Consider the following 14,565-nt stretch of genomic DNA (forward strand, 5'->3'; position numbering starts at 1 on the left):
ACTTTACACAGTCATTCTATTTTTCAATCTTTACAAAAGTCATACAGATTTTCAGACCTTACACAGTCATACAATCCCTCAGAGCTTACATATGTGTACATGTCCCCACCACTTTCTGGACTTCACTTCCTAGCTCCGAGTAGAGTGCGAGAGGGGTTTGCTAGGGGGCGGCACACAATATAAAATACAAATGATACCAGGGATAATACATTTTTCACTACACTCAAACTGTTACAAAGTATTTGGATCTCTAGAAACATAGAGCATAAATAACTCATAAAAAATACTAATTCATGAAATTGCTTAGATTTCTTGACATATTTTCAGAATTTTTTTTATGGAAATGATCCTTATCCATTATTACAGCAAATGTACTGGTTTTGGTCATGAGCATGCAAACATAAATCATAATAAAAGCACTAAAACATAAAATCTTAGCAAATAAATCAAAAACAGAAGCAATTTCTGGGCAAAGCATTTATTATATATTATCAAATAGATGTACTAGATTGTCTAACTCCTTCTACGGAGCATGCCTTCCTTCTCTCTATAAAGGGTTCTCCACTATTCAGACAATGTGAGATTAGCAGCAGTTGCTAGCTTCCTGCAAGTGTAGCTCAAGTATTCTTACAGTTTTCTGCTTTGCAGTAAGAGGATTATTCTCTCCTGCACTTAATTGCATTGACAAAATTTTTTCATTGCACTCGTGCATTATCCCCCGCTTGTCACGCACAGCCCACCCCCGCCACATGCAGACGTCATGAATCAAAAGCTCACTGCTGCAACGTCACTGTTCCCCACCTGCTGAGCGTCTTCCCACTTCTCTCTATTATCTGCATCCAGTATGTGGCTGACAGCGTGGAAAAATTTCTGTTGGGAAAAAGAGATATAGGGAGTGAGGGAAAAGGGAAGAGAGTGCAATACATGAAACAAGAAGAAAGGAAGGATGAGAGAAGAGTAAGAGGAAGGGATCAGAGTAGGAATAATAGAATATACAAAAGTTCTATAAATGTACAGTATTTTGTGTGAGCGAGCCAGAAGAGTTTTGAGCATGATTATATATATATATATATATATATCAGTCAATCAAAAAGTGTATTGTCACTTCCAAATTACAAATGTATCAGCGAAATCGCAATGCAAGAAAACTCACAGTTAGATAAAATTACATAAAAAATACAATTAAGAATTTTAACTAACTAATATGTATATAATATACACACACATCCAGTGTTTCCCAAACTCAAAGCCCCCTATTAGTCTTGGTTATAAGCATAGCCATGATTGAGCACAGGTGACTTAATTCGTACATCAGTCATTTTGATTCAACCACCTGTGCTGATTTAACCACCTGTGGATATGCTTAAAATCTTTACATAAATATACAGCAGCGTCAGTGGGGTTGGTGACACCCAGTGCGCCAATCAGCCCCCCTGCATGTGCCAAAAGTATCCAAAAAGGAGCGTGGCATGACAGGGAAAGGGCGTGGCTTATTGGCACATTCCTGGTTTTATCATTCTGGGGGGGGTGCCCAGCACTCCCAGATATGCCTAGCTGCCCCCGGAGACTCTCCCCGCACTGCTGGCTACTTCTCAGTGACTCACGAGTCGGATCTTGCACATTAACATCACAGTGCTGCGCATGTCTATAGGTCAATGAGGAGGAGCTGGCATTTTGGTGCCAATCCTTCGGAGTGTTACACTCGATGCGGGTCTGCACCCCCCACACCCATCTAGTGATGTCACTGTTAATATATATGCATGGTGGTCCCTAGTGACATCTGAGAGAGGAGTCTGACGGTTTGCCTGTTTGGAGTCTATATATTGTGGATGCATTGAAAAGTGGACATCCCAAATAGACTGATCAGTATCTGTGATATGCAATTATAAAAGCCTTTTTGATGTACGTGCAGAATACCTGGCTGGGATACACCTTATTTATGTGATATAGCATATACAATAGAAGTTTTGGTCCACGTCATGGCCCCACTCTACCCTGTTTCTGCCTCCAACCTCTGTCATCCATCCCCACCTTTGTCCTTCATCTCCATCCCCACCCCGTCCCATTTCCATTCTACATCCCAACTCCATCATGCAGGCATGTGCAAGTACACACCATGAAAAGGTTGAATACAATGGGACATATGTATTAAGCTCTGGAAAGTGATAAAGTGGAGAGTGATAAACGACCAACCATTCAGCTCCTAACTGTCATGTTACAGGCTATGTTTGAAAATGACAGTTAGGAGCTGATTGGTTGGTCATTTATCACTCTCCAATTTATCACTTTCCAGAGCTTAATACATCTGCCCCAATGGGCCTAATGCATAGTTGGGCAGAAATCAGTCACAAGTTGCTCCCAAACTGTGTGCATGGAAAAAATGTGTATATTTGGTTGTATGCATCTTGTGGTGTGCCCACCCCCTATGTGTATGCATAGTTTGCTACTAGTCATTATCAGCGGTGCACACTTGCACCTGCCCTATACTATGTACAAAAAATATGCTTCCAACCACAGCCCGTAGTTGTTCTAGCTTTTACCAAACTCTGCCTACGTGAGAACAGCCAGTTATAACCTAGTTACACCACATAAATTGTAAGTGAAAGATGCAGTCATAATAATGTGTACAACTCTGCATTAACTGTAGGCTTACTTAAGTGCTCACAGTTTCGAAGCATGTGCAGTACGAAAAATGCACGATATACTCCAACCAACAGGTGTATGTTTAGCCTCACTTTCTGTAAAGAACTAACAATATATATTAGTGAGTGCAAGAGGCAGGGGCGGTGAAAATCCTGGGGGTGCTAGGCGTTGCCTCTCCCACTCTCAAAGGTGACACCTCCTCCCATTACCATTGCTTCTTACTATAGCAAGCAGGAAGTCGGGGCAGCATCCTATGCTCTTGAGACTAGGGGCGGGATGTACTAAAGCCGAAAGTGCGGACAAAACTCGAAAATGACTTTTTCGGAGTTCTGCCAGCATTGCCATATGTACCAAGATTCAGAATGCAATACATTCCAGATCTTTGACCCGGTGGGCAACAGGTCCAAGAACCCTATAGGCGTCTTTACGTATTTCCTTCCCTCCCAGTGTCACCTGTTGCGCGAGCATCATTCTGCGCATGCGCAGTAAGACACTCGATCATAAAACTGGAAGTCCTTCTATCACAAAGGACAGGTCTTATCGAAAGAGCTGTCCTTTGAGATTTTAACCGCAGTTCTAGTTACATTAGGTTGTTAACGCTGGTATGTAACCGATAAGTGTTGGGATGTATCGCATCAACAATGTGATGCTTAGTACATCCTACCATAGGAGTGGGGAGCTTCATTGTTGTTTGTGACATCACAGCCTAGCCCCACATTCCTAGTATATGCAGGGCTGGCGGGTCCAGGTGTGGGGGGAGGGGTGTGACCACAGAAAAGAGCTCAGATACACCCCCTTGCTCGGTGCAGCAGCTCTTTGGCAGTGAGCATCCCAGGTGCCTGGTCACTGTATACTGTATAGCGGAGCCCAGGTAATCCCGTGCCCCTGAGCATATCACTGACATTGAGGAGCTGCAGGTCACAGCTGTTAAGCTACAGACAGCTTCTGATTCATGCCAGTGTTTGTTGATTCAAAAGGGGGCACCACAAGGACTCACTCATTCTGTATTTTAGGTGTAAATTATCCTTTAAAGAGGCTTAAAACGAGGTAAACTAATTTTGAAATGTAGAAAATGATTATTGTATACATATCATATGTGCTGTTATAAGTGTTATGTTTAATACCTTATTGTTGAAGATTTCAGCATTATTGATTATATTACTCGAAGCAAAAAAATAAATTAGCAAAAAAAAAAGAATTAAAAAAAATAAATAAAGTGTTGTGAAAAGTACCAGGAATATGTTCAGGAGAACTGAGGTGGTCACGCAGACAGATTATACTGCACAGGAGATAAGAGATACATAAAATTGAAATGAAGGAGAGAGGAGAAAACAAGATGGTGAAAATGAAATAGGAGATAATAGAAAAATTACAGATAAAATAAAAATAAAAATGAGGCAAAATCTGGAGGCTTAAGAAAAGAGGGCAAGAGAATAATGAGAGAGAGCAGCCTGTAAAGCATTGTGTGTCAGCTGTAATATCACATTATACACAACACGAGCTCTGTTAACAAGGAAAAATAGCCTTTTATGCCTGTGCTACAACTCACTGTGACAGCACTTGCAGGCTTCTGTCTGCATGTTACACATGGAACTACAAGCTTTGCTTCTGTACTAGAGCTCAAGGTAAACTGAGCACCAGAGAGGAGGATATTACCAGATAAAAAGCAGGAGTGGAGGCTACGTCTTATTTATTTATACATGACAAACAGTAAAGGCTGAGCGAGGTAACATATGTGGCAAGTTTTAAATGAGAACCCTGTATGGTGCCAATAAGAAACAAGCAGAGTAAAGAGCCCGGGGAGATTGTCTAAAGTGCAAATTTGCTAAACCATATATTTTTTAGGGCATTTGGGTGGATGGTAAACTTTGAGATTTACTACAGGCAAAACTGCACATTAAACTGCATTATTTCACAGTGCCAGTTCTGACACCACCATCCAGATTTTACACATGTAAATAATACAGATCATGCAATGTGTTAAGCTGTGATTTTTAAGACAGGGTGTGATACCATCAGAAAAAGGCACATTTACTAGATGTGATTCTGATAGGCAAGATTGTACAAATCACACGCTGTTTGAGCTGTCTTTCCTCTCAGAAAAGAAAAAATATTTTTTATAGGGAACCAATATTGACATATTCATGGGGGCAATAATTTAATAAGGAGCTAATGGAACAAATGTTTACTGGCACATATATATCCACAAGTGTGCACTATAAATGGTATCCCCATCATAAAGAAACAAGTGGTTCACCGTAATAAATTTTTGCCCCAGCTATAATTCAAATATTATTGCTCTCATAATAATTAAAAAAAAAAATATTTTTATTGAACATTTTTGATAGTAAACAAATGTAAAAACCTATGGGGGGTATCCACTAAGCGATTTAAACAAGCAATTGCACGATAACGATGTTGTTATCATGCAATCGCTTACAAATCGCGCATGCATCATGCATGTTGTGGACGGAAGCGACCCGCGATGTACGTACCCGCGGGTCGCTTCCGACATCGCCCGTACATGCAGGTCAACCTGACGATCTTGTCCGGTTCTGCATGTGCGGGGATGAGGGATGTGCCGGGACTGAACGAGTGAACGTTCCGTCTAGGCACATCACTAGCTATACAAACGACAGCACGATTGCAATGTTTCAATCGTGCTCTCGTTTGTATATCGCTAAGTGGTTACCCCCCATTACACATTTTAAACAAAAGGAATGAAAGAGGGTGGGAGGGGGGAGTGTGGCAAATAGGATAAAAAGCATTTTTTTCAGCAATGAACCGACACTGCTACACTATTAAAATGTTTCTGAACTACCTAGATCATTCATTACTTAAATAATTTTGGTCCAACCCCCCCATCACCCCTTCCTCCCCGTTACATAACTTTGTGTCTGCAGAAAAGCAAGCCTTTCCTTATATACCGAACTTTCCCTTAAATACCAGTAGTAACATGTCTATATCATACTTTTCTATTTTCTTACCAGACTAACAGAAACAAAAAATGTTAACAGTGTAATGATTATAATAAAATATTATCATATTCATAATTTTGTCAGGCCATTTATGAGAGTGTTGTATTTGTTACATACATTCTGACATTTATATTAATTTATAACCAGACATTTTCTTCCCAGTACGCAAGCCATCAATTCACCTTCTAAGCTATTAATCATGTTGAAGTTTTATAAATGTATTTGAGACAAGTCCATTAACTAATTTCTGCGAATAAAGTATTTTGTTTATACCTCTCGTTATACTCTTACCTGAATGTCCTCAAAGGAGGGTATATAGGTGGCTCTTTTGTATGTGTCAGTCACATTGCGCAAGATCTCAACACAGAAAAGAAGGTCTCCGCTGTAGTAGTTCTTGGTTGATACCAATTCCAACATACTCCGTACTACCTGTGACATACCTTGCCCTGCCAACAAGCGCTGACCTTTCGCCAAATGTTCACGGAGCTGTAGGATGGAACAAAGATCCTATTGATGTCATATACTCATATATGAACACTGTTAGAATATATTTTATAAGAACAGCACTTATTGCCACTGAAGGGAATTTAATAAATAAGAGATACATAAAATACACAGCCTAGTAAAGAATAATTAAACCTTTACAAACAATTAAAGGCCTCAAAAGATATGGTTAGAAAATAATACATCATTATGTGCATTGAGTCAGACCCGTGTAAATGAATAAGGTGTGAGAAGTGGTAGAGAACCCATGGATTGTGAAGTGTGTATCACTGGTAGTACAGTATAAATAAACAAAAAAAACAATTGGATGATATGACACAGGATTTAGAAAGCAGTCACTTCTACGAACCAATTAATATTGTACCCCGTAACTGGACAGCAATGATGAATGAGATTAGGGACAGTTCATCAGCAAACAGACACATATGTATTTGTAAACCATAGTTTACACTGCAGGATACTGACAGTCATAGACATAATGCACACTTGAGTGTAAGTCAGTTATGTGGAGAGATCCGGCTTGTTTGCATGCTCTATAGCCCAGTGTGCATCTACCAGCCAATCAGAGGTATACACTACTCAGTCATATTCCTACTGGCGTCAGAAGAGGTATAAGTGGATGGTAACAGAGTGTTTGCATGCAAGCTATGTGAAGTAAGGGCATGTTAGGGGAACTGCGGGCTATGCAGCGTTGTGCGTAGAAGATAGCCCTGTTTTCATACAGATCTCTAGCACTAGGGATAGGTAAGGTGCAAGTGAGTACTGATAATGATGACAGCTATGTAACCAAGCATAGGGGTGGTATACTCTTTTACACATATTTCAGCATGCAATGTGGGTGTAACTTGCATTCAACAGTGAGTTGACCACACTGTACATTACATTCATACACAGTATACACAAAAACATTGCCCCATTCACCTGGCATTAAATAGAGGCAGTAATCCAGGCTTCAGCAGCATTTATTTGATTAATTTTTTCTGGGTTGCCAATAAATTAGATACTATTACTATGTTTATTCTGTTATTTTTCTGTGAACTCTTAAGATGAATTAATGATGTTATTAATTGCACCATAAGCATCTGCCAACTCATATTCAACCCTGGGAAAAACTTAGAACATAGGAAAGGCAGACTTTAATTAAACAGCACATAGTGATTAGGCAGACAACTGTCCTTTAATATTTCTCCTCTGTTTGAGTCACAATTTATAATCAAACCACATGGAGGCTTCATTATAAATGCAGAACTAGGAATTACACTAGCACCGTATTTGTTTCATAGTCCAGAATGCAGTCAGTGTTGACAATGGCCAATCATGATCATTTGGCAGACGTCAATGTAACAGTTCAATTAACACTGCACAAAATTACTCTGAAAGCTTTTCTAGTCTTTATGAGAGAAGTAACCCCTTAAGTGCTTGAGTCTATAATAGCTAAGCTACTGTATTGTATTAAATGTGGTAATACATGTTCAGGTATATTATATTAAGTAGTTATGACTTCCCCCACAAATACATGTTGTACAAATGTATATCTTGATAAAATGCATAAAATAGTAGTGATAGTAAATATACTTCTTTGTTGAATTATATAATGACTTATTATTATTATAATAGTAATAAAATATAGTACATACAACATGCATCAAATTGTTGCAAACTGAATAACACATTTGCTACTTAGGTATATAGGCCCCCATTTATTAATGATTGCTATTGCAATGCGATCTGGGCAAGACATTACCACCCATGATCGCATTGCAATATGCGATCATAGCGCCTGGATGTACCATCCGGCACATGCAGGGACACAGGCTCCGAAAGGAACGCATCCCTGCGATGTGCACAGAGAGCTGCCGGAACTGCTGCGCATGCGCAGTCACGCTGACTGCACATGCATGGCCGCCATCGTCGGGGAGGGTTCCGAAGGAACTCTCCGCCGCCTAATTAAGCCAGGTGTAGCCCATAGGCTACAGCGGCTGACGCCATCTTCAGATGGCGTTAGCTGCAGAGGCCAATATGTAGTAATATGTAATGTTGGTAACTTTGGCAGCATCGCATCCTCCATAGAAGCCTATGGGGGATACGGCTGCCTGCAGGAATGGAGAGATCACCGCAGGTTTCAGAGACACCTGCTGCAGTCCCTCCTCATACATCCGGGGAAACGTAATATTTGTGGTTAACCCCCGGAAACTGGTGTTTTCAGGTATTATACCTCAAATATACAGTGATAAATGGGCCCCATAGTGCTTGATTCAAAGATGGACGGTAACGCACAGATGCACAGAAGCGGCCATGCAATACCGTCCAACAAAAAGTGAATACAGCAGGAGGTGTATGGAGGTAATAGACACCTCCTTGCTGTATCTGAGATATCTGAGTGCAGCATTCGTAGATGATGTCTCGGATCACCTTTGGCCAGTCTGAGAAAGCTGAAGCCTACCTCAGCCTGGCCAGTGCCTGGTCATTTGTGAGGCTAGGAAATCTGGGGGTCCCACCTGGAAAATGGGGGCGATGCTCCCCCGTTTATGAGAACAGTTGCCAGGAAGACTCCTGCTCTGCCCCCAAATGCCGCAGACTGTCAATCAGTCTAAGGCTAGGAGACACTGCGAGCAGACTCGCAGTTGGAGGGCTGCACATGCGCTTGCACTGTCCTCCAACATTTCTGATACAGTCTGTCATGAATGCAAGAGCATCCTAGTTCCTACACTCGCATGCGTCGTACGGATTTCAGGAATATTCACACATGCGCAGATGCAAATAATCGCTGAACTACGTGAACTTGGCATTGCATCCAAATGGCGTGCACCTCTGACATTATTCTTTATTTGGTCATCCGTGGATTAGAATGTGTTGAGTTGTATGTTATAAGATGCATACACACTAGACGATATTATGTACGATTTGGCCAATTTCGACGCATGGTCAATGGTGAGAACTGCAAAGGTAACTTTAAGTAACCTCGCGATGCTCACCACTGAAGTCAATGGTGAGAACCGCTCATTGGCTAAGAGGTGGAAAGCTCGCCTCTCTTAGCCAATGAGCGCCCATCACCGGGATTTCCATAGTAAAATCCCACGGCTGAGCAGCAATTTGGGTAGTACTGTCCCTAGAGGACGGTACTTAGTTTGTGGGTCTGGATATTTCCACTTTTTTGTTTTGCCAAGACTTGGGATTGCCTACATGGGCAGAAGATGACATGATCCACGCATAGGAGTAGGTGAGTATGGATTTTTTGTTTACAGGTACCCTATGGATTCTACACGGAGAAGAGGACGTGATTGGCTACAGGGATACATAGGTGAGATGTATTAAAGTGACTATAATGCTTCCTGCTTCGCCTCTTTACCAAGGCGAAGCAGGAAGCATTAACGATGAGATGTATTAACATCTCATCGGCCGGGGCAGGGGAGTGATAACTCCCCCCTCCAGCGATACCCGCTAGAGAGCACAGAGCATCAGTCTAGTGCTGATACGCTGTATCTCAGTCCCGGCCGGCTCCACTGAGCACGCGCGGGATCTCTGAAGTATCGCAAGATCCCATGTGCAGTGCTGTCCCTGCTGTGGGATAGGGAATCGCCAGGCTGCAGCTGTCGATAACCCTGTTGATTGTGCCCCTGTCATTTACCGCTCAAACCCTCAATCATACATGGGGAAAAAGCAATATCAGCGCACATAACGTGCGCTGATGCCACTTCCACAGTTAATACATCTACCCCTATGTGAGATAGTGTGTGTGCATGTGTGTGTGCATGTATGTTTTAATGAAGTGTGTGTATTCTGTGTTTTTTAATATTGCTTTTGCTGTGGAACTACAGGTACCAGAGGCCCGTAATGCCACGCATGCTGGTACTTGTGGTTCTCCAAGTATGCGGGGGAGGCTTGCTGGGACCTGTAGTTCCACAGCAAAAGACAATATTTGTAACTATTTCAAATGCAGCACACTAAATAATCAACCTGGCACCCGCCGCACTGGGTTATCAGCCTAGGCCTAGGGTACCCTGGAGAGGGGGACCCCTTTATTGGGGGGTTCCCAACTCCCTAGGGAGCCCCGGCTGATTAGTGGTCAGGGGTAATGCTATGGCTGGGGGACCCGGTGAAAGGGTTCCCCTGGCTGTAGCATTACCCCGCTGCTAGAAAAAGTTTTGTGCTGGTTCTGGTAAATACAGGGGATCCCTACAAAATTTTTTCCCCTGTATTTCCAGACCAGGACTGGATTAGAGCCCAATGCTGGTTGCGCTAATAAAGGGACCCCCTAAGTCGTTTGTCCCCTATATTTTGCCAACCAGCGCTGGTTCTGAATAGTCTGGTGCTGGTTGTGCTTAATACAGGGGTCCCCCTACATCATTTGTCCCTTGTATTTAGCACAACCTGTACTGGGTCTCCAAAGCCCGGTGCTGGTTCTCTTTTGGGGGGAGCCACGCCTTTTTTTAAAAACATTTTTTACACAGGTTATTCATTTTTTTAAACACAGCAGCACAGACGGATCTCACTGATCCCGTCCGTGCATCTGTGTTTAGTTTTTTTACACACAGATGCATGTATCATGGATCTCCCAGATCCGTGCAAGCATCTGTGTCTCTGCTATCGCGCACAATCTAAAGATAGGCAAATCATTTGATAGTGCACGATAGACAGCTTTTGCTGCACATCGTGTCCTGGAGTGCCGGGGAGAGTTCAAGGGAAATTGCTCACGATATCGCATCGTGAGCACATTGTCTAGTGTGTAGGCAGTGGAACCTATAGAAATACAGCTGCACTACATACTGTACATACATACAGTTGTGGTCTACATACATGCAGTAAGTCTAGTAGTTTACATAAACAGCTGACAGTCACACAGCAAATCATGCAAAACATAAAAGAACATCTCCAAGTCTGCCTTACCAGCTCATTCTAAAACCTAACTTGCAGGAAGAAATACCAATCTACTAAACTACAGCTACAGTAATACTGTTAGACACTGCAATGGGCACATACTGTATGATTACTGTTTATCTCACCATCCCCACCTACAGTAGCAATGCAATATCCAGTTTAATATGCTACACTTTAAACAGCTATTGTTCAACTACAGTGCAGAGATAATTTGTATATCCTAGTAAATACACATCTGCCTTGCATATTATTGCGAGAAAATGTCATCTAAATACATCTGCAATTTGTACCTCTTATTTACTGTCACAAAGAAAACACATTTCAAGGTTATCCACCCCATGCAGGCTCCCATCCAGTCCACTGACGCATCTGAATAGAAGTTCCAACACAATCTAAATAACATGATGCTCTATGCTCCTCCCGGGGAACTAAAACACAAAACATTGCTTTGCTAACCTCCATCTGGCTAATTGTGCACAATCAGTAGTTGTTAGACTATGGGTCCTATCATCACAAGACAACTAAGCCAGTCTTCACTAATGTGTGCAGCTCTGACTGCACATGAACAGAAGAGACATCATTACTGCACCCAGTTTTAATCGGGTTCCGGACTATAGACAGACAGTAATTAAATAGTCAATGTCTAGATAGACACCAGATGTTAGACAGTCAATAGTTAGACAGGGACAAAAGTCAGACACGCTAAAGTTAGACATGTAATAATATCGACAGGTACAAAAGGTCGATGGGGTCAAAAGTTCAACATGAAAATGGACGACACAAAAATGGTCGACATTTTTTTCTTTTTTAGGGTTAGGCACCTACTGGAGGGTTAGACACTTACCCCCACGGTTAGGGTTAGGCACTTACCCAGATGGTTAGGCACCATGAGGGAGGGTTAGGGTTAGGCACCATGAGGGAGGGTTAGGGTGAAGATTAGGGCTAAAAAACGAAAAATTAAATTGTCGACCATTTTTGTGTCGAACTTTTGTACATGTCGACTGTTTAACATGTCTAACTTTAGTGTGTCTGACTTTTGTCCCTGTCGACCTTTTGTCCCTGTCTAACTATTGACTGTCTATCATCTGGTGTCTATCTAGACATTGTCTATTTAATTACTGTCTATCTCATATCACACCCGTTTTAACCCTATTGCTTTCAATGTAATATAATGTAATGTACAATAGATTAATACAGATATTAAAGGGTGTATTTAAAATCTCTTTTTATTTGGTACATTTATGGAAGAGCTACAGTGTTTAGATAGTTAATAGGTCGACACCAGATGGCCGACAGGGTCAAATAGTCAACAGGAAAAATGTTGCCATAGATTTAGGTCGACAACGGATAATGCACAAATTGTTGGCACTGAAAATGTCAGCACGTGGTTTTTCATGATTTTTAGGGTTATGATGAGAGTTAGGGTTGGGGTTAGGCATTAGGGGGAGGGTTAGGGTTAAGCACTAGGGGGAGGGTTAGGGGGAGGATTAGTGTTAAAATAACAAAAAAAATTGTTGAACTTTTCTGTATTCACCTTTTGAACATTTCGACCATTTGACACTGTTGACCTTGGATGTTGACCACTTGGTGTCAACCTATTGACAGGGCCATAGAGAGCCCGGCCAGGCCCCGGTAAAGGAAGGGCGTAGCCTAATCGTGGGAGGCATGGCCATGCCCCTTTGCAAAAACATTAATAAATCATTTTTGCAGTGCTGCGCGCTGGGGAGGGGGGCGCTGTTGGCCCCCCCAGCCTGGCGCTAAACCAGGCTTGCCGACATTTAGCTCCCTCCTTCCGGGAGGGAGCTGTCGGGCTTACAGGGTTGGGGGCGTGACGTGGCCAAAGGGGGTGGGGCCCGGCAACTGACATGCACAATGCCGTGATTAATGGCATTGTGCAACCGGGGGCGGAGCCACGATGACGTGATTCAGCGCGAATCGCGTCACCGGCCCCCCTGCTGCCGGTGTTTTCACTTAAAAGTGCGGGGGGGTGCGGTCACATCGCCGGGGCCGGGAGGATTGCCTGCCTTCCCGGGAGGTCGGGAGCAGCACCCGATTTTCGGGAGGCTCCCGACCAAATCGGGAGGGTAGGCAAGTATGCGCTAAACGGGGGAGGAGCGCGATCGCTCCCCCCCCAACAACCATAGACTACTCCGGCTGCTGCAGCAGCCGCGAGCGGTCTCGCACTGCAGCCCAGCACAAGCTGTGTGCTGAGCTGCTGTGAGGGAGGGAGAGGGGTGACGCCGAACCCGGGCCCCTCTAGCTAGCCCAGGCTCGGGTAAACTGTACTCACTCCCCCCCCCCCCCCCCTCTCGGCACCGATACCTATTGACTGTACAATGACTGATTCATCTCAGACAGGAAAGAGTCACATACAAAAGAAGGTGTGTTTGATGACAGTCTGACCACCATTCTGTTAATTGTCATCTTTGTCCTGTTTTGAAGTGAACATGGATAGAATACCCTATTGCCAGAATGCTCATAGCACTCAGAGAAATGAACGGCAGGGTTTCAGCACTGAAAACCATGGTGTGCGAATAAAAAACTGCTTACCTCTCCGGTGGTCTCCACGGCTCCCAGTCATTTCCCCTCCATGTTTGCACTGGGGAGGGGGCTGCTGGGAGTTGAGGAGACTGCTGGGAGGGGAGGTGGCTGCTAGGAGATGCAGTTCTCCCTGCTGCTGCCGGGAGGACTCACACGCACACAGGGGTCACACAGACACTTAGACACACTCAAACATACCTACGCATACTTACACATACTTATATACACTGATACAACACACTTACACACACTGCTGCTTCAGAAGACCGGGTCCCAAAGTTGGAGGAAGAAGACACTGCTTCGGAAAGTGCGTAATTACTGAGGGGTGCCGCCGGGGTCCCGCAGCATTTCCTGACCATTTTTCCTAGATACATGGATTTTAGAAAAATTGGTCGTGCTCTGGAGGTGCGCATAAAAAAAATCCTACCGGCGCTCAAAAAAATGAAAAAACCCTGCACCTAACTGAATAGCAGAAATCAAGCACCAGCAGGAAAAATCCCACAGGTGCAGAATTTTTGCTATTCTCGCACCTAACTGAATACCCCCCATAGTGTGCCCAACACAATAGAAAAGGAGAAACTTTATTGTTGCATTAACTTGTTGAAGTGGCTATTAATTTAAGATGGGGTAATAGGACTATTTATTTAATGCTGGCAGTGTAAGGGGACTGTTGATTAAATGTGGGGCTGAGTTTGTGGAGAACGAGGGCTATTTATTTGTGAATACTAATTAATATTTTGGGAAGTTAATTTATTAAATGTATTAATTTAATGCCAGGGTTAGTTGCAAGTAGGGAAGCCTAATTATTAAACATAGGTGTTACTGATTTAAAGTCTGGAATTGTTTGGGAAGTGGGACTTACCACATATAATGAACCTCTACTCTTTCAAACAGGGTCCCAAATTTACAATTTGTATACAAGCAGCAGCTGAGATTAATGGTGCATACACACATAACGATTTTGTAACCAACGATTTTCTGTCAGATTTTCCCTTGAAAAAGTGAACGATTTTTTGAAGTG

The 14,565-nt window shown here is 42.9% G+C and overlaps 1 protein-coding gene across 6 annotated transcripts in view; it reads right to left on the reverse strand.

Annotated features, from left to right (window-relative positions):
• ADGRB2 (adhesion G protein-coupled receptor B2) overlaps positions 1-14,565 on the reverse strand; it is a 468,088-nt gene that overhangs the window by 72,916 nt on the left and 380,607 nt on the right. For all 6 annotated transcript variants that reach the window (XM_088462147.1, XM_088462149.1, XM_088462146.1 and 3 more), the window contains 2 exons: positions 5,913-6,107; positions 802-870 (listed from right to left, as the gene is read on the reverse strand). In XM_088462147.1, the coding sequence (XP_088318273.1) occupies positions 802-870; positions 5,913-6,107 (264 nt within the window). The remainder of the gene's footprint in view (positions 1-801; positions 871-5,912; positions 6,108-14,565) is intronic.

Source organism: Taudactylus pleione, unplaced genomic scaffold, assembly GCF_031769625.1.
Source record: "Taudactylus pleione unplaced genomic scaffold, aTauple2 ptg001153l, whole genome shotgun sequence".
Classification (NCBI taxonomy): domain Eukaryota; kingdom Metazoa; phylum Chordata; class Amphibia; order Anura; family Myobatrachidae; genus Taudactylus; species Taudactylus pleione.